Genomic DNA, 20,541 nt, shown 5'->3' with positions numbered 1-20,541 from the left:
ATGGCCTGCATCCTAGGGTCTTAAAAGAAGTGGCTGCAGAGATTGTGGATGCGTTGGTTGTAATCTACCAAAATTCCCTGGATTCTGGAGAGGTCCCAGCGGATTGGAAAACCACAAATATAACGCCACTATTCAAGAAAGGAGGGAGACAGAAAGCAGGAAACTATAGGCCAGTTAGCCTAACATCTGCCATTGGGAAAATGCTGGAATCCATTATTAAGGAGGTAATAGCAGGACATTTAGAAAATCATAAGACAATCAAGCAGAGTCAATATGGTTTTATGAAAAGGAAATCGTATTTGACAAATTTCCCAGGGGCTCTGACACAAATTTTCAAAACCTCTCTGGCCACAGGGGATGTGCCAGAGGACTGGAGAACAGCTAACGTAGTACCATTATTCAAGAAGGGTAGTAGGGATAAACCAGGGAACTACAGGCCAGTGAGCCTAACATCAGTGGTAGGGAAATTATTGGAAAAAATTCTGAGGGACAGAATTAGTCTCCACTTGGAGAGGCAAGGATTAATCAGGGATAGTCAGCATGGCTTTGTCAAGGGAAGATCATGTCTGACCAATTTGATTGAATTTTTCGAGGGGGTGACTAGGTGTGTGGATGAGGGTAGTGCAGTGGATGTGGTATACATGGATTTCAGTAAGGCTTTCGATAAAGTCCCGCACAGGAGACTGGTCAAGAAGGTAAGAGCCCATGGAATCCAGGGTGCCTTGGCACATTGGATCCAAAACTGTCTTAGTGGCAGAAGGCAGAGGGTGATGGTTGAAGGTTGTTTTTGTGACTGGAAGCCTGTGTCCAGTGGGGTACCACAGGGATCGGTGCTGGGTCCCTTGCTGTTTGTGGTCTACATTAATGATTTGGATGTGAATGTAAAAGGTATGATCAGTAAGTTCGCAGATGACACGAAAATTGGTGGGGTGGTAAATAGCGAGGAGGGTAGCCTCAGTCTGCAGGACGATATAGATGGGTTGGTCAGATGGGCGGAACAGTGGCTAATGGAATTTAACCCTGAGAAGTGTGAGGTGATGCATTTTGGAGGGACTAACAAGGCAAGGGAATACACAATGAATGGTAAGACCCTAGGAAAGACAGAGGATCAGAGGGACCTTAGTGTGCATGTACATAGATCCCTGAAGGCAGCAGAACAGGTGGATAAGGTGGTTAAAAAGGCATATGGGATACTTGCCTTCATTAGCCGAGGCATAGAATATAAGAGCAGGGAGGTTATGATGGAGCTGTACAAAACGCTGGTTAGGCCACAGCTGGAATACTGTGTGCAGTTCTGGTCGCCACACTATAGGAAGGATGTGATTGCATTGGAGAGGGTGCAGAGGAGATTCACCAGGATGTTACCTGGGCTGGAGCGCTTCAGCTATGAAGAAAGACTGGACAGGCTGGGGTTGTTTTCCTTGGAGCAGAGAAGGCTGAGGGGGGACCTGATTGAGGTGTACAAAATTATGAGGGGCATAGATAGGGTAGATAGAAAGGAACTTTTTCCCTTAGTAGAGGGGTCAATAACAAGGGGGCATAGATTCAAGGTAAGGGGCAGGAGGTTTAGAGGGGATTTGAGGAAGAACTTTTTCACCCAGAGGGTGGTTGGAATCTGGAACTCACTGCCTGAAAGGGTGGTAGAGGCAGGAACCCTCACAACATTCAAGAAGCATTTGGATGAGCAATTGAAATGTCATAGCATACAAGGCTACGGACCAAATGCTGGAAAATGGGATTAGATTAGACAGGGCTTGATGGCCGGCGTGGACGCGATGGGCCGAAGGGCCTCTTTCTGTGCTGTATAACTCTATGGCCTAGAAATTCAGTTTGGGCCCGCCAGCTGGTTTGCGCCCAAAAGTTAGCGCTGGGCGGGGAGCCATTAGCGACCATCAGATATTCGGCTTCTGCGCCCCAAGTCGGAACCGGGCGCTATTCCAGGGTGTGGCCGCCCCCGCTTGGGGCGCTGAAACTGAATTTCAGCGCTGTAGGCGCCGCTGCGCCACCCGATGCGGTGCGGCAGGCTGCGGTACTGCAGGCCTCCTCCTTCTCTTAAGGTGGAGGTGCCTGCAACGGGGAGATCGCCGCTGGATTGTGCCGGCAAATGAGCCCGGCACCACGGAGAAGTGCCGGGCTCGCGGAAAGCAGCCGGCAATGCCGCGGGGGGGGGGGCGTGGAGGAGGCCGGGGAAGGAGGTGCGGGCAGGCGGCCGCCGAAAAGGCGGCCGGCCGCACCTCCACCTTTATGCGCCCCACTAAGGCTGCAGTAAGGCCCTGGTCTCCGGATGTAAGTAGCGGCCACCACGGAGGAGGCGGCGGCAACTGAATATGGGATTAGTGCCGGCATCGGGGCGGAACCGGGGCACTGCGCACACCGATGACGTCATCGGTGCCGGTGCAGCGTTACCGGCTACCGCCGCCATTACCGCAGCGCTGAATATCAGCGCGAACTCCTCTATTGGCGCAAAAGCCCTCTTTGGGCGAAAACTGGGCGCAAAGCCAACCGAATTTCTAGGCCTATGACTCTATGGCCTAGAAATTCAGTTGTTTGCGCCAGCGATTAGCGCCTAAAGAGCCCAAGAATTGGGGCGTTACCCAATGTTCGGGCGGGCGCAATGAAGATAGCGACACCTCCCATATTGAGTATCCATTTAGCGCCTACGCTAACTCTTAGCGCGCGCCCGCATGCGCAGGCAGTTCATGACGTCATTTCAGTGTGCAACGCCTTTTTGGCGCCCCTGACCGGATATTCAGTGGCGCCCGGAACCTTTCTGCCTGGCGCTATTAGTGACAGTTGGATGGAACGTTCCCAGGCCCTTCTCTGAGTCGGGGGGCGCTATTTAAAGGGGACAGCTCTAGTATAAAAGCTGCAGCCACTTGGCCTGTTCATTCTGATCGTTGCTGGAGAGAGTTGGTGAACTACTGTTGCACACTATTTTTCGGATTGAGCCTTCGAAGACTTGGGACCTGCAGCCCTGTCCAGAGCAGTTGGAGTGCTAGACATTACTGCGTGTTGCCCGTCTGGCATAGCAATGGGAGCTGCTTTGGAGGGGAATGTCCTCATGGCCGGACACTTGGAAGGGGCACAGAGATGGCGGGAGAGAGGGCCGGGATTGGCCAGAAGGAGGAGGGGCAATGGAGGTCGCCCAATCTGACGATACGCTGCGAGGGTTTTCAGGCAGCAGGTGTCATACCTTACCATGTCAGAGGAGCAGTGTCTGCGAAGGCTCAGATTCGGTAAGGAGGTTGTGACTGAGCTGTGCCACCTGCTTGCTGAGGATCTGCAGCCGCGTCTACGGTGCAGGACCTCTCTGTCGGTTGCCGTCAAAGTGACTGTTGCCCTGAACTTTTACGCAAGCGGATCCTTTCAGTCAGCCACTGGGGACATCGCGAATATAACACAATTTGCAGTGCATTGTTGCATCCGACAAGTGACAGCTGCCCTCTATAGAAGGAGGCGTCAATTAATCACCTTCCCTGTGACCCTGGAGAAGCAGGCGGAGCGCGTGCAGGGCTTCGCTGCTATTGCGGACTTCCCCATGGTGCAGGGGGCCATTGATTGCACACACGTGGCTTTGCGGGCGCCATTACAGAATCCAGAGGAGTTCCGCAACCGCAAGGGGTTCCACTCCCTCAATGTCCAGCTGGTCTGTGACCACCGCCAGATGATCATGGCAGTCAACGCACAATTCCCTGGGAGCAGCCACGATGCGTTCATCCTGCGGCAGACCTCAGTTTCTGACCTTTTTGAGGGCCCGGCTCACCCACGAGGCTGGCTTCTGGGCGACAAGGGCTATCCTCTCTGCCCATGGCTCATGACCCCACTCCGTTTGCCCGCCACCCTGGCAGAAGAGCTTTACAAGAGCAGCCATCAGGCGACCAGGAACATTGTGGAGCACACTATTGGTGTGCTCAAACAGCGTTTCCGCTGTCTAGACCATTCGGGGGGAGCCCTGCAGTATTCGCCGGAGCAAGTGGGTCGCATCGTCATTGTCTGCTGCATGCTCCACAACTTGGCCATTCGACGAACCCAGCCAATGCCAGCCGACCCTCAAGGTCCAGCAGAGCAGGCGGACGAGGAGGAGCAGGAGGAAGAGCAGGCGGATGAGGAGGAGGAGGAGGAGCATGCGGACGAGGAGGAGGAGGAGGAGGAAGATGGGAGGGCTCCTGAAACTGGAAGGGCCGTCCGTCAGAGGCTCATAAGGACTCGGTTCTAGGCCCCTCTGACGGAATGATGGGTGTCATTCGTCCTGCGCACTTCGGATCGTACAAAGTCTATGAAGGCCACCATGAGTGTAAATAGTTACGAGTACCATTGTAAATAAAAAAAAATCTTTATTGTCAAAAAAGTGCTTCCTTCCAGCATAACAACGTTGTGGTGTATGTGCCTTTAAAAGCAATTGTGGTGTATGTGCCTTTAAGAGCCCCAGGTGTGCGTAATGCCGGTAATTGCCACTTGGGCTATATAAGCCTGTGTATTGTGTATATCTTTTAGAACCCCCCCCCAGACTTGCTTAGTAAATACCTATGAACCAACTCCTGTCTTCAGTGTCTTTATCTACACACGGACACTACAGTGGCGACGAAGTGGAAACGGACTTACCTGCAATTCGGCAGCACCTCAAGGACATCGATTCCTCCAGCGTCCAGAAGACTCAAGGAAGTAATAGAAACTGTGGTTTCACCAGCTGGCCAAGCTGGTGGCAGGTACTGCGCTAATCCTTCTTGGGCGTCAGGCTGGGGCTCCAGCGGCGGGCTCTACAGCTGAGACAGGCAGCGAAATCGGAGGCAAGCAATAACGGACTGGGAGGGTGCACTCGGGAGACAGCCGGCGCGGCAAGCAGGTCAGCGTTTAGACCTCCGTCGGGAACGAGTCTCCAACAGTGAATAAACGGAAACCACAGTAAAACAGCGTTGTTATCGGTAGCAGCAGCGGGAAAGCGCGGGAAGCGCCATATTTTTTTTTTGAAATGCCTAAGTCTGGCAATATTGATGCTTTTGATAACGAAACAGAACCTAACTTTGGCAATATTGATGTTTTTGATAACAAGATAGAGGATTGGACCACATATGTAGAAAGAGTGGAGGTGTTTTGCACCGCAAATGGAATGGAAGATGAAAAAAAAGCTTCAGTGCTTCTGGATCTAATGGGCGCAGAAACATACAAGCTGTTACGCAACTTAATCACTCCAGCCGAACCGATGGACAAGAATTTTGAGGAGATTGTTGACACCCTACACTGCCAATTCGAGGCAAGACTGGCAGATTCTCTGCAAGACAAATTCATCTGCGATCCCCTAAGTATAGAAACACAAAAAAAGGTATCTTCTGGAAAAGATTTAACACTGGACAAGGCTTTCAGTGCAATAGGAGCAGCAAAGATACAGCAAAGGCCACAGGACTTCGGCACCCATGAAATGACACGGGGTTTCGAGAGATGTTATCGCTGCGGCAAATCCAACCATGACCAGAGGGATTGCTGGTTCAAAGAAAAAGCATGCAGGCGATGCGGAAAGATGGGACACATTCCACGTGTATGCCGATCTGAAAATAAAAAATCCACTAACGGGAAAAGAATCAATAAGGAAAAGCACAGAAAGGTACAAATGATGACGGACAGTAGCTCCAAAGACCAGAAGAGCGATAGCGACTCCGGGAACAAGAGACTAAGCTCTCTCAAATTACATAATGTAATTGCCAATGAAGATTACCAGACCATTTGGGTTACCTGTGGTATACAACGGCAAAGAAATACAAAAGTTGTATTTATACATTCTACAAGATGGTGGTCCACCGTTGTTGGGACGTGAATGGATAAGGAAGATACGTTTAGACTGGCACTCCATTCAGGCACTGACGGTGACCAGTAAGGAAAAAAACAATGATGACATCATACCTGAACGATTAAAAGACATCTTGGCCAACGCCAAAGAAGTGTTTCAAGAGAAACTAGGAACCTTGAAAGGCATCACCGCCTCAATAAAAGTGGAAGATGCAGCAATTCCAAAATTTTTTAAGGCAAGACCGGTGCCATACGCAATACGTCCAGCAGTCGAGGCAGAGCTGGAGAATTTGGAAAAGGCAGGCGTATTATCCAAAATAGATTGGAGCGAATGGGCAACACCCATCGTTCCAGTCATGAAAAAAGCATTGAAAAATAACTCTGAGGAGCAGAGAAAAATTCGCATCTGTGGGGACTTTAAGGTGACTGTAAACCCGGTCCTTCACACGGTACAGTATCCTCTTCCGAGGATAGAAGATATTTTCGCCTCACTATCCGGAGGAAAACGTTTCACAAAAATTGACTTGGCACAGGCATATCTACAGATGGAGGTTGAGGAGACCTCTAAAAAGTATCTCACAATAAACACACACAAAGGCCTGTACCAGTACAATCGACTGGTTTTTGGAGTAGCATCAGCTCCAGCTATCTGGCAAAGAGCTATGGAGCAAGTCCTGCAAGGGATTCCGGGGACTCAATGCTACCTAGACGACATCCTTATAACAGGAGAAAACGACAACGAGCACCTTGCCAATTTGGAGCAGGTGCTCACTAGGCTGAAAGAACGGGGCCTATGAGCAAATCGCCCCAAGTGCGAATTTTTCCAAAATCAGATATCATATTGTGGCCACATAATTAATAAGGAAGGGTTGCATAAGTCCCCTGAAAAAATTGAAGCAGTTATAAAAGCCCCAGCACCTGAAAATGTTTCACAATTGAGGTCATTCCTGGGATTAATAAATTACTATCATAAATTTTTACCGAACTTATCAACTATTCTACGCCCTCTTAATGATCTTCTACACACAGGAGTGATTTGGAAATGGAACGAAGACTGTAAACGTGCCTTCCATAAATGTAAAGACTTAATCACATCCGAGAAAGTTTTGGCTCATTACAACCCATCACTACCAATCAGACTGGCGTGCGATGCACCCCCTTACGGCATAGGAGCGGTATTGTCCCAGAGATTCCCTGATGGCTCGGAACGGCCGATAGCTTTTGCGTCACGCTCATTGAACTCAGCTGAGCGTAACTATTCCCAGATAGACAGGGAAGCACTCAGCCTGGTATGGGGAGTGAAGAAATTCAACCATTACCTACACGGACAAAAATTTACCTTGCTGACTGACCATCAACCCCTCATCTCCGTATTCAACCCTAAGAAAGGTGTCCCCATTATGACGGCACAAAGACTACAGAGGTGGTCCCTTTTTCTAGGGGCACACCAATACAACATTGAATACAAAGGGTCAAAACAGCATGGGAATGCTGACGGTTTATCGCGCCTGCCGTTGCCAACGATAGAAGAGGCACCTACAGTAGACCCAGTAGAGATATTCCACTCTACCATAGTGGAATGTCTACCGGTGACAAATTCTGCCATTGAAAGGGAGACCAGAAATGACCCTACTCTCTCACGGGTCTACGATTTAACAATGAAGGGATGGCCAGCACATGGCGAACCACTGTTGCCAGCACTCTCGCAAAGAAGAGAACAGCTGTCAGTGTGCCAAGGAACCTTGATGTGTGGATCCAGAGTGGTGATTCCACCCAAACTCCAGGATAAAGTGCTAAAGGAGCTTCACGAGGGGCATCTGGGTGGAGTGAAAATGAAGAACCTAGCTAGGGCGTTTGTATGGTGGCCAGGTATCGATGGAGACATCGAAGACATGACCAAGAGCTGCCTAGGATGCCAGAAGGTCCAAAATGCTCCGCCACAGGCCCCTCTACATCCATGGGAGTGGCCCTCATCTCCCTGGCAAAGGGTGCACATCGACTTTGCTGGTCCATTTATGGACTCAATGTTCTTAATCGCAGTTGATGCACACTCCAAGTGAACGGAGGTAATAAAGATGTCCTCCACCACCACGGAAAAAACCATCACAGTATTAAGGACCATATTTGCCAGGAATGGGCTGCCGGAACAGATATGTTCTGATAATGGACCGCAATTCGTGTCAGAAGAATTCAGAAAGTTCTTAAAGAACAATGGGGTAAAGCACTACACGTCCGCCCCATACCATCCCGCCACCAATGGATTGGCTGAAAGGTTTGTCCAGACCTTTAAGAAGGCCATAAAGGCCATGGGTAATGAAAACATAAAACTTCAGCACAAGGTGGATAACTTCTTATTTGCATATAGGAATGCAACACATATGGTTACAAACCAAACTCCCGCCATGATGTTCTACAATAGAAACCTAAGATGCCGGCTGGATTTGGTCAAGCCCAACATCCGAAGGGACGTGGAGAACCGGCAGTTTCAGGGCATGAATGAAAGGCCAACTAGGGCCTTCCAGATAGGCCAACCGGTTTTGGCCCGGGACTACCGTACCGAGAATTGGCAGCCTGGAACTATCTGCACACGACTAGGACCACTGATGTATACCGTGGACATCGGAGAAAGCATAATAAGGCGCCATGCTGACCAAACCATCAAGTCATCCGAAAAGGGACAACCTACACCACCACGCCATACATCTAACGATGAAGTAGAGATACCCATATCTACCTCCGATCCGGTGATACTGGAACCCGATGAACCCGACACTGGCCTTCAAGCCGAATCAGCCTTACCAGAAGAACCTACTACCCCACCAGAAACTACTACACCCCCGAGGCATTATCCGGACCGAGTCAGGAAGCCTCCTGAGAGACTAACTTATAATTAATTAATACAGCAATGTATATTATTTTGCATATAACATGTAATTAATAATTACTTAAAATATGATGTACTAGTTAGCTAGAAGGGGAGGAATTGTGGTGTATGTGCCTTTAAAAGCAATTGTGGTGTATGTGCCTTTAAGAGCCCCAGGTGTGCGTAATGCCGGTAATTGCCACTTGGGCTATATAAGCCTGTGTATTGTGTATATCCTTTAGAACCCCCCCCCCCCAGACTTGCTTAGTAAATACCTATGAACCAACTCCTGTCTTCAGTGTCTTTATCTACACACGGACACTACAAACGTCATGTCAACAGAAACAATAACTAACAAAATAACAGTTAACTCTCTGGCAGAGCCGCAAAACTAAACAAACCATCACAAACAATCACAACAGGTGAGGGCGTCCTTGAATTTGGAGAAAGAAACGTCTCAGCAACTCCCTCTACTGCTGGCCCCTTGATGGAGACTGACTTCTCTTTCGCGGTCGGCCCCTTCCCTCCCTGCTGCTCCTACGTAATTGAACCCCAGTGGCGGAGTCAAGGCTGGGGGACGCCTGCTGACTGGTTGGAAGCGCAGAAGCCCCTGAGGGACGGCCTGGACGACCTCTGGGCTTGGGTGCAGAGGCTAGCTGCTTGATCTGGGCATGGCTGGAAGCAGTGTGCACTGCAGGTGGTGGCAGCTGCACTGCAGACGTTCCAGCGGTGGCATGAGCAATGGTCACCTGCCGAGAGAGGACACCTGCACCATGGTCGGACAACACACTGGCTCTCTGAGGGGACTGGTTCGGCTCATCCGCCACAATCGACTGCTCCACTGATTCCTGGCCTCGTGTGGTACTGGAAGGGCCCGGGGTGATCCTAACTGATGCAGATAGGGTGGCAGCAGTGAGAGTTCGCATTGCCTCAATCTGGGTGTGGACGAGGCCAGCAAGTGACCGCGTGGCAGCAGTGAGGACCTGTGTGGCAGGTGCCAGTGCTTCGGAGAAGCTCTGGACAGTTCTTTCCATTGCTTCGGACAAGGCCGGAGCAGTCCGTTCCACTGCCTCGGACAAGCCCTGGACAGACCTTTCCAGGGATTGTCCGAAGCTCTGAACAGTCCTTTCCATAGCGGCCTCGAAGCCCTGGACAGTCCTCTCCATTGCTGCCCCAAAGCCCTGGACAGTCCTCTCCATTACTGCCCCAAAGTCCAGCACACTCTTTGCTAGTGTTTCTATCGACTGAGGCATCCTCCCCACTGCAGCCATAAGCTCAGTGTGCCTGAGCCGGGCCTGGATGCTCATTTCATCCAGGCTCCGCACCTCCTCTGCACTCTGTGCAGCAGTCATCGTTCCCTGCCTTGCCCTCCGGGGAGCCGGTGGCCGAACTTGCCTACCCCCCTCGCGTTGCTGCAGGCCGCTTGTTCCGGCAACTGGCTCCTCATCAGAGCCCCGCCCCCCTCCCCTCCAGGGAACTACTATCCCCAGTCTGCAGATGTGATGGCTCCCCTGAGGCTGGAACGGATGGTCCGGCTTCCTCCTGATCCTTGCCTCCGGAGGCACTGGCACTGGCAGCTTCAGGGCCCGGATCCCGAGATGGTGATGCAGCATCTGAAAGCAGGGAGGTGGAAGAGTGGCTTTAGCAAAAGGACAGGTTGGCAGCAAGGCATGCCAGATTGCAGCAAGGCTATGACATGGCTCCACAGTGAGAAAGCATGCTGGCGGGGGGACCAAGTGGAAGGAGACAGCTGTAAAAGGTCCTTACCATCGCTGTCGACAATGGGGTCGGCAGCTGCAGTGGTAACAGGACCACTCAGACGTCCCCCAAGAATCTGGTGCACTCTCTCCTCGAGATCCGTGAGAGTGACCACTTGTGGAGGTCCTCCACCGGTTCGAAGCTGGTCTTTGCGAATCTTCGCCAGCTTGGACTGCAGGGGAAAGAAGGGGAAGTTATGTTACATGATGCCCTGAGTGATCATCTCATGCCCCCCATGGTGGAAGAGCCCTTACATAATGCCCTGAGTGATCATCTCATGCCCCCCATGGTGGAAGAGCTCTTAAATGATGCCCTGAGTGATCATCTCATGCCCCCCATGGTGGAAGAGCCCTTACATGATGCCCTGAGTGATCATCTCATGCCCCCCATGGTGGAAGAGCCCTTACATGATGCCCTGAGTCAAATGTGCATGTGTGTGCCCAGAAAGGGCCATGGGTGCTTGCTGACACATGGCCATTGGGGCATCGCGTACCCTGTAGCCATAAAGTCAGGTGCAGATGGGTAACTAACAGAAAACAGAGAGTCAGAATAAATGGGTCATTTTCTGGTTGGCAACCAGTAACTAGTGGGGTGCCACAGGGATCAGTGCTGGGGCCTCAACTATTTACAATCTAAATTATTGGCTTGGATGAAGGGACCCAGTGTACTGTAGCCAAATTTGCTGATGATACAAAGATTACCCAACGCATTACCGGCACCTGGCTACCGACCATAGAGCACGTATACCAGAAACGCTGTTTACGGAGGTCACGGTCCATCATCAAAGACCCTACCCACCCCAGCCACAGTCTGTTCGCCCTCCTGCCATCTGGGAGACGCTACAGATGCATTCGCACCTGTACGACCAGATTTAGGAACAGCTTCTTTCCCAGGGCTGTCATCCTACTGAACTCCACAAATAAACTCTAAAGCCTGCACATCTGCCAATGCACTTTATTATGGTTATGTTTATGTTAATGTATTACAAGCCAAATGTATGTTGAATGTTTAAATGTCTTAATCTAAATGTACACTCTCGGGAGCCGCAAGCCTACATTTCATTGTACTGCACTTGTGCACTAACAATGACAATAAAAGTTGATTTGATTTGATTTGATTTGATAGCTGGGTTAGCAAGTTGTTAGGAGGACACAAAGAGTCTGCAAAGGGATATAGATAGATTAAGTGAGTGGGCAAAAATTTGGCAGATAGAGTACAATGTGGGAAAATGTGAGGTTATCCACTTTGGAAGGAAGAATGAAAAAGCAAAATATTATTTAAATGGAGTGAGACTGCAATATGTTGCGGTACAAAGGGATCTGGGGGTCCTAGTACATGAAACACAAAAACTTAGCATGCAGGTACAGCAAGTAATTAGGAAGGCTAATGGACTGTTGGCCTTAATTGCAAGGGGTATGGAGTATAAAAGTAGGGAAGTTTTGATGCAACTTTACAGGCCGCTGGTGAAACCGCACCTGGAGTACTGCCTACAGTTGTGGTCTCCATATTGAAGGAGGGATATACTTGCATTGGAGGCAGTACAGAGAAGGTTCACGAGGTTGATTCCTGGGATGAAGGGGTTGACGTATGACGAAAGGTTGAGCAGGTTGGGCCTATACTCATTGGAGTTTAGAAGAATGAGAGGCGATCTTATTGAAACATATAAGTTTCTGAGGGGGATTGACAGGGTGGATGCTGAGAGGATGTTTCCCCTCGTCAGGGAATCTAGAATGAGGAGGTACAGTCTCAGAATAAGGGGTCACCCATTTAAGATGGAGATGAGAAGGAATTTCTTCTCTGAGGGTCGTGAATCTTTGGAATTCTCTATGCCGGAGAGCTGTGGAGACGGAGTCACTGAATATATTCAAGGCGGAGATTGACAGACATTTGAACTACAAGGGAGTCAAGGGGTATGGGGAGAGAGCGGGAAAGTGGTGTTGAGGGCAAAATTGGATCAGCCATGATCTTACTGAATGGCGGAGCAGGCTCGAGGGGCCTACTGCTGCTCCTGTTTCTTATGTTCTTATGTAAAAAGTAGCAAGCCTGCGGATTGGGAGCAGTTTAGAGTTCAGCAAAAAAGGACCAAGAGATTGATTAAATGGGGAAAAGTATGAGAGTAAACTTGCAAGGAACATAAAAGTGGATTGTAAAAGCTGCTACAAGTCTGTAAAAAGAAAAAGATTAGTGAAGACTAGTTTAGTAACAAAGATTGTAATGTTAGATTGATCTGGATGTTTGCTTGATTATCTTAAAGGGTCTTTGGCTACGGAAAAACTTTACAGAGCATTATTTTCTTAGAAGTCAAGTAGGAAATATTTCCACTATATTTTATTAGAATTATATAAATTGGGGGGAGGATTACTTTATACTGAAAATACTTTCTCTGCACTGTTGTTCTGTTTAATTAAAGTTTGTGCAGTGTTAACTCTATCTCAGTATTAGATAGCGTCTATAGGCAAGTGATATTAGGTAATTTTACTTCTGACTGAGGTGTCTGTCTTGCCTGTTGGGAGCACATATTGAAAATTTTAGCGGTGTTCATCCAAATTTCTGATCTGTGCTACCAACAGATAGGACTTCCCACCGACAGTGCAGATTCATAAAATTACCGCCATATGGCAGTAATAAAAGAATAGTGCATCTTTAACATGGATTGTATCATTAGTAATCACAAATTTGTTGTTTAGTAACTCATTGCTCTCATCCCTGTACTTACTGTAAATGCAATTTTAAAAAAATTCTACATATTAAAGTAATACATTCACAAAAGGCAGGAAATTGCAATTCTTTAATAAGTATTAGAAAGAATATTAATCACTGGTTTGTTTTTTTCTTTCAGTCAGCTCTTAATGACTAAACCTTCACAAACATTGTCTGCTGCTGAGCCCATTCCAAGGTAAATATTGCATAAACAGGTTGTAACTAATTGTCCTTTGACTGAAATATCTAAGAACTTCATACAGCTGCTGTTTTTATATTTTTCTGCAAATCTTTAACCAGTACAACAATGAAAACCGAGTACTCACATCACAGATTGTTTCACCTGTAAAACCTGAGAGATACAGCATTCAGTCACCCATAGCCAGGATAGTCTAGCAGTAACAACAACAACTTGTATTTATATAGCGCCTTTAACGTAGTAAAACGCCCCAAGGTGCTGCACAGGAGTATTATAAGACAAAAAATTTGACACCAAGCCACATAAGGAGAAATTAGGGCAGGTGATCAAAAGCTTGGTCAAAGAGGTAGGTTTTAAGGAGCCTCTTAAAGGAGGAAAGAGAGGTAGCAAGGCAGAGAGGTTTAGACAGGGAATTCCAGAGCTTAGGGCCTAGGCAACAGAAGGCACGGCCACCAATGATTGAGCGATTATAATCAGGGATGCTCAAGAGGGCAGAATTAGAGGAGCGCAGATATCGCGAGAGGTTGTGGGACTGAAGGAGATTACAGAGATAGGGAGGGGCGAGGCCATGGAGGAATTTGAAAACAAGGATGAGAATTTTGAAATCGAGGCGCTGCTTAACCGGGAGCCAATGTAGGTCAGCGAGCACAGAGGTGATGGGCGAATGGGACTTGGTGCGAGTTAGGACATGGACAGCCAAGTTTTGGATTACCTCAAGTTTACGTAGGGTAGAATGTGGGAGACCAGCCAGGAGTGTGTTGGAATAGTCAAGTCTAGAGGTAACAAAGGCATGGATGAGGGTTTCAGCAGCGGATGAGCAGAGGCGAGGGCGGAGACGGGCGATGTTACGGAGATGGAAATAGGTGGTCTTTGTTATACTGCGGATGTGTGGTCAGAAGCTCATTTCAGGGTCAAATATGACACCAAGGTTGCGAACAGTGTGGTTCAGCCTCAGAAAGATGTTAGGGAGAGGGATGGAGTCAGTGGCTAGGGAACGGAGTTTGTGGCGGGGACCGAAAACAATGGCTTTGGTCTTCCCAATATTTAATTGGAGAAAATTTCTGCTCATCCAGAACTGTATTTCGGACAAGCAGGCTGACAATTTAGAGACCGTGGAGGGGTCGAGTGAAGAAATAGTGAGGTAGAGCTGAGTGTCGTCAGCGTACATGTGGAAACTGACGCTATGTTTTCGGATGATGTCGCCAAGGAATAGCATGTAGATGAGAAATAGGAGGGGGGCCAAGGACTGATCCTTGGGGGACACCAGAGGTAATTGTGGTGTATGTAACCTGTTCCACCTTAAGAGAACTACCTTAAGAGATGTACTACTTTCTCTTGGCTGCTGTATACTGTAATACCGGTGGTGACCACACCGGTATATAAACGTTGTGTAGGGATTTGCTGGGCAGTTCAGCCCTGACCTCCGAATAGTAAAGACCTGTTAAAGTTATTCTTGTGGTCTGTGTCCAGTGATTTATAATAAGCATAACTGGGACACACAGACTTAACAGTAATGATGCGGGAGCAGGAAAAGAAGCCATTGCAGGTGATTCTCTGGCTATGATTAGATAGATAAGAATGGAACCAGGCGAGTATAGTCCCACCCAGCTGGATGACGGTAGAGAGGCGTTTGAGAAGGATGGAGTGGTCAACCATGTCAAAGGCTGCAGTCAAGTCAAGAAGGACGAGGAGGGATAGTTTACCTTTGTTAAAGTCACAAAAGATGTCATTTGTGACTTTGATGAGAGCTGTTTCGGTACTGTGGCAAGGGCGGAAACCTGATCAGAGGGATTCAACTCGGGAACGATGGGCACGGATTTGGGAGGCGACAACACGTTCAAGGTCTTTGGAAAGGAAAGGGAGGTTGGAGATGGGGCGGCAGTTTGCAAGGATGGAGGGGTCAAGGGTTTTTTTAGGAGAGAGGCGATGACGGCAGATTTGAGGGAGAGGGGGTCAGTACCTGTGGAAAGAGAACCATTAACAATGTTAGCTAACATGGGAGCCAGAAAAGGAAGTTGGGTGGTCAGCAGTTTGGTGGGAATAGGGTCGAGGAAGCAGGAGGTTGGTCTCATGGACAAGATGAGTGCGGAGAGGTCATGAAGGGAGATCGGAGAGAAAGTAGAGAAAGATGTGAGTTCAGGGCTAGGGCAGGGGGGAACCTCAGAGGAAGTTTGGCCTGGTGGGCTAGGGGAAGGAAGGGAAGTGGCAAAGGCAGTAATAAAGATCATTAAATCATTTTTTATTGCCAATTTAAAAACACAGGTTTTTCAGGGCTTTTTTGGGTTGTAATTTCAGCATCAAAACAAGAAAATCAGGGGGAAAAATTAGACTCCAAAAAATGGATAAATTCTGTAAATATCAATGAAAGTCATGATTTATTTGGAACATTGCTAAACTCAAGTAAACAAGCAAGCGACTAAAAAACACATTGAGGCAGAGTTTGCGGTCGGCAGCATACCTACAGAGTACATGGCGGCATCCGAAAAGAATACAAACTTATCTGATGGGGACCCTTCTTTGTGAACTTGCTCTCTGACACTGCGTGTGCAGAAGCGTACCTGGAATCATGTGGGCTTGGTGCTCCAATCATCAAACAGAATTAGATTTTAGATCATTTCAGAATCGAATCCCGTAATCAGATTTAATTACAATTACTTCAAAGTATTGGAATTTAATTCCTAATTAGCTTCATTCCACCAACTTCACTACATCTTAGTTCTGTTACATAGAAACATAGAAGATAGGAGCAGGAGTAGGCCATTCGGCCCTTTGAGCCGATCATGGCTGATCATCTAAATTCAGTACCCTGTCCCTGCCTTCTCTCCATATCCCTTGATCCCTTTAGCCTCAAGAAGTATATCCAACTCTTTCTTGAATATATTTAATGAACTGGCCTCCACCGCCTTCTGTGGCAGAGAATTCCACAGGTTCACCACTCTCTGGGTGAAGAAATTCCTCCTCATTTCAGTCCTAAATGGCTTACCCCTTATCCTTAGACTGTGACCCCTGGTTCTGGACTCCCCGGCCATCAGAAACATCCTTCCTGCATCTAGTCTGTCCAGACCTGACAGAATTTTATAGGTTTCGATGAGATCCCCTCTCAATCTTCTAAACTCCAGTGAGTATAAGCCCAATCGACACAATCTCTCCTCATACGTCATTCCTGCCATCCCAGGTATCAGCCTGGTGAATCTTCGCTGCACTCCCTCCATGGCAAGAACGTCCTTCCTCAGGTAAGGTGCCCAAAACTGCACACAATACTCAAGGTGCGGTCTCACCAAGGCCCCGTACAACTGTAGCAAGACATCCTTGTTCCTGTACTCGAACCCTCTTGCTACGAAGGCCAACATACCATTTGCCTTCTTAACCGCCTGCTGCACCTGCATGCTTACCTTCAGCGACTGGTGCACAATAACACCCAGGTCTCTTTGCACTTCCCCTTCTCCCAATCTATTGCCATTCAAATAATAATCTGCCTTCCTGTTTTTGCCACCAAAGTGGATAACCTCACATTTATCCACATTATAGTGCATTTGCTATGTTTCTGCCCAATCACCCAACCTGACCAAATCGTACTGGAGTTTCACGACATCCTCCTCACAGCTTACCCTCCCACCCAGCTTTGTGTCATCTGCAAATTTGGAGATATTACATCCAATTCCCTCATCCAGATCATTAATATATATTGTGAACAGCTGGGGTCCTAGGACCGATCCTTGCGGTACCCCACTAGTCACTGCCTGCCACTCGGAAAACGACCCATTTATTCCAACTCTTTGCTTTCTGTCCGCCAACCAGTTCTCTATCCAAGTCAATACCTTGCCCCCAATCCCATGTGCCTTAATTTTGCACGCTAATCTCTTATGTGGGACCTTATCAAAAGCCTTCTGAAAGTCCAAATACACCACATCCACTGGTTCTCCCTTATCTATTTTACCAGTTACATCCTCAAAAAATTCCAGTAGATTAGTCAAGCATGATTTATCTTTTGTAAATCCATGTTGACTTTGTCCGATCCTGTCACTGCTTTCCAAGTGCTCTGCTATTGCATCTTTTATAATAGACTCTAGCATTTTCCCCACTACCAATGTCAGGCTTACCAGTCTATAATTCCCTGCTTTTTCTCTACCACCTTTTTTGAATAGTGGGGTAACATTAGCTACCCTCCAATCCATGGGTACCGTTCCAGAGTCTATCGAGTTCTGGAAGATGACCAGCAATGCATCTACTATCTCTAGGGCCACTTCCTTAAGTACCCTGGGTTGTAGACCATCAGGCCCTGGGGATTTATCAGCCTTCAGTCCCATCACTTTTCCTAACACCATTTCCCTACAAATACTGATTTCTTTCAGATCCTCCCTTTCATCAGACTCTATGTTCCCCAGCATCTCTGGGAGGTTATTTGTGTCCTCCTTTGTGAAGACAGAACCAAAGTATGTATTTAGTTGGTCTGCCATTTCCTTGTTTCCCATTATAAATTCCCCTGATTCTGACTGTAAGGGACCTACGCTTGACTTCACCAATCTTTTTCTCTTCATATATCTATAAAAGCTTTTACAGTCAGTTTTTATGTTCCTTGTTAGCTTACTCTCATATTCTATTTTCCCTTTCTTAATTAATCCCTTTGTTGACTCCTAAACTGCTCCCAATCCTCAGGATTATTGCTTTTTCTAGCCAATTTATATGTCCTCTCCTTGGATCTTATGCTATCCCTAATTTCCATGCTCACCAGTCTAGGATGTTGAAACGCCTACTCCGTGCCCTGTTGCCTGTCGATGTTTTTAGGTTTTCACCGCCCCAGAGCAAAGATACCCCAGTAATTCAAATGTAACTGCGGGTGTCCTACTTCCCTGGACGGGCTCTTCGTCGACGATCCTCTCGCTGGGTTGATGATACGGCAGGGCACTGGAGGCGAGGCGAGAGAGAGAGAGATGGCTTCCCGAGGGACTAGTTATACCCTTCCTGGTAGCCCTTATCTCTCGCCATATCAGCTTACTTCTTCGTCTGACCTGGACGTGTTGAAGTTTATACAAAGGAAACCGATCTGGGCCCATCGACCTGGATGGCCGGTTAATCGGTTTTAAACGTCACATAAGTGTTCCCCTTTGTCCAACTGGTTTCATGATGGGGCCATTCCAGTTTGAATGCCCCGTTGATCGCTTGCAAACAGTGCTAATGTCCTCTAACAAAGGTCTGAATGCAGCTATTACATATTGATTGACTGTGCAAACAGCCTTGATGGGTTTTAATCAGAGGCCTGAATGCCACTGGTTTGCTTCTCATGCATAAATGCAGAAGGTTGGTCTGCCTTCTAATTTCTGGAAAGTTCCTTCTTTGTCAGCCCAAACTGAAACTTACAGGCCTTGGCCATGAGGTTGACCGCAGCCATCTTGTTGAGCCCTGGATTTTAAACTCAATCCAGCCAGGGTTTCTCCAATAAGCCAAAAGTAAATCTTCGGGGAAGACATGAAATTTGCGAATCCTTTCAAATCTCTCCTCGTAACTTAACCCTTGAAGTCCGGGTATCATTCTGGTAAACCTACGCTGCACTCCCTCCAAGGCCAATACATCCCTCCCAAGGTGCCCAGAACTGCCCACAGTACTCCAGGTGTGGTCCAACCAGGGTTTTGTTCAGCTGCAGGGTTTTGGCCTCAGCTGGAGTCTTGTGTACAGTTCTGGGCACCACACTCCAGGAAGGACGTCAAGGCCTTGGAGAGGGTACAGAGGAGGTTGACCAGGATGGTACCAGGGATGAGGGACTTCAGTTATGTGGAGAGATTGGAGAAGCTGGGATTGTTCCCCTTAGAGCAGAGAAGGTTAAGAGGAGACCTAATAGAGGTGTTCAAAATGATGAGGGGGTTTTGATCGAGCAAGTAGGGAGAAACTGTTCACTCTGGCAAGTGGGTCAGTAACCAAAGGTCACAGATTTAAAATAGTTGCTAAAAGAACTAGAGGGAAATGAGGAGAATTGTTTTCACACAGAGGGTTGTTAAGATCTGGAACACACCATCTGAAAGGATGCTGGAATCAAGTTCCACAGGAACTTTCAAACAGTAATTGGACATGTACTTGAAGAGGACTAGTTTGCAGAGTTCTGGGGATAAAGCTGGGGTTTGAGACTAAATTGGACAGCTCTTTCAAAGAGCCAGCACAGACATGATGGGCCGAATCACCTTCTTCTGTGCTGTTAGATTCGATGATCAGTGTGAAGACGCTGGTGACTCTTAAAGGCTCTTCGAGCTTTTAAAGCTCTTCCCACAGTCAGAACATTTAAAGGGTCTCTCGTCAGTGTGAACTCGCTGGTGTACCAGCAGGTGGGATGACTGAGTGAATCCCGTCCCACACACGGAGCAGGTGAACGGACTCTCACCAGTGTGGAGGTGCTGGTGTCTCTTCAGCTTCCCGGAGCTTTTAAAGCTCTTCCCACAGTCAGAACACTGAAAGGGTCTCTCGTCAGTGTGAACAAGCTGGTGTTCAGTCAGTTCCCTTGGGCTTTTAAAGCTCTTCCCACAGTTAGGACACTGAAATGGTCTCTCCCCAGTGTGAACAAGCTGGTGTTGCTTTAGATCCCCGGGGCTTTGAAAACTCTTCCCACACTCGGAACATTTAAAGGGTCTCTCGTTAGTATGACCTCGCTGGTGTGCCAGCAGGTTGGAGGACCGAGCGAATCCCTTCCCACACACGGAGCATGGGAATGGCCTCTCATCAGTGTGAGCTCGCTGGTGTTCAATCAGGTTGGATGACTCAGTGAATCCCTTCCCACACATGGAGCAGGTGAATGGTCCCTCATCAGTGTGAGCTCGCTGGTGGTGCTTCAGATCCTGGGGGCTTTTAAAGCTCTTCCCACAGTCAGGACAGTTAAAGGGTCTCACATCAGTGTGAACTCGCTGGTGTATTTGCAGGTGGGATGAACGAACAAATCCCTTTCCACACACGGAGCAGGTGAACGGACTGTCCCTGGTGTGACTGTGCCATTGAACTTCCAATGCAGACGGGGAACTGAATCCCTTCCCGCCGTCCCCACCTTTACCCGGTTTCTCCCCGGTGTGACGGTGCATGTGTCTCACCAGGTCAGGCGATCGGCTGAATCCGCGTCCACACACCAAACACGTGTGCGGTTTGTCATCACTGTGATTGCTGCTTTCTCCTTCCATGTGCAAAGGCCGATGATATTCAGGTCCGGATGAATCGAGCGACTCTGTCAGATCTTGACGTGATGTTTGGTCTGAGCTTCCCGCCT

General features: G+C 48.3%; 1 protein-coding gene across 1 annotated transcript in view; it reads left to right on the top strand.

Annotated features, from left to right (window-relative positions):
• The window catches only part of cfap221 (cilia and flagella associated protein 221), a 382,896-nt gene that overhangs the window by 350,719 nt on the left and 11,636 nt on the right, over positions 1 to 20,541 (top strand). The window contains exon 23 of the mRNA XM_085986538.1: positions 13,242 to 13,298. Coding sequence (XP_085842664.1) covers positions 13,242 to 13,298 — 57 coding nt within the window. The remainder of the gene's footprint in view (positions 1 to 13,241; positions 13,299 to 20,541) is intronic.

The sequence above is a fragment of the Somniosus microcephalus genome, chromosome 4, assembly GCF_052327205.1.
Source record: "Somniosus microcephalus isolate GS21.2 chromosome 4, FLI_Smic_1.0, whole genome shotgun sequence".
Taxonomy (NCBI): Eukaryota; Metazoa; Chordata; class Chondrichthyes; order Squaliformes; family Somniosidae; genus Somniosus; species Somniosus microcephalus.
The sequence above is the reverse complement of the archived record's forward strand: the minus strand, read 5'-3'. Positions and strand labels throughout refer to the sequence as shown.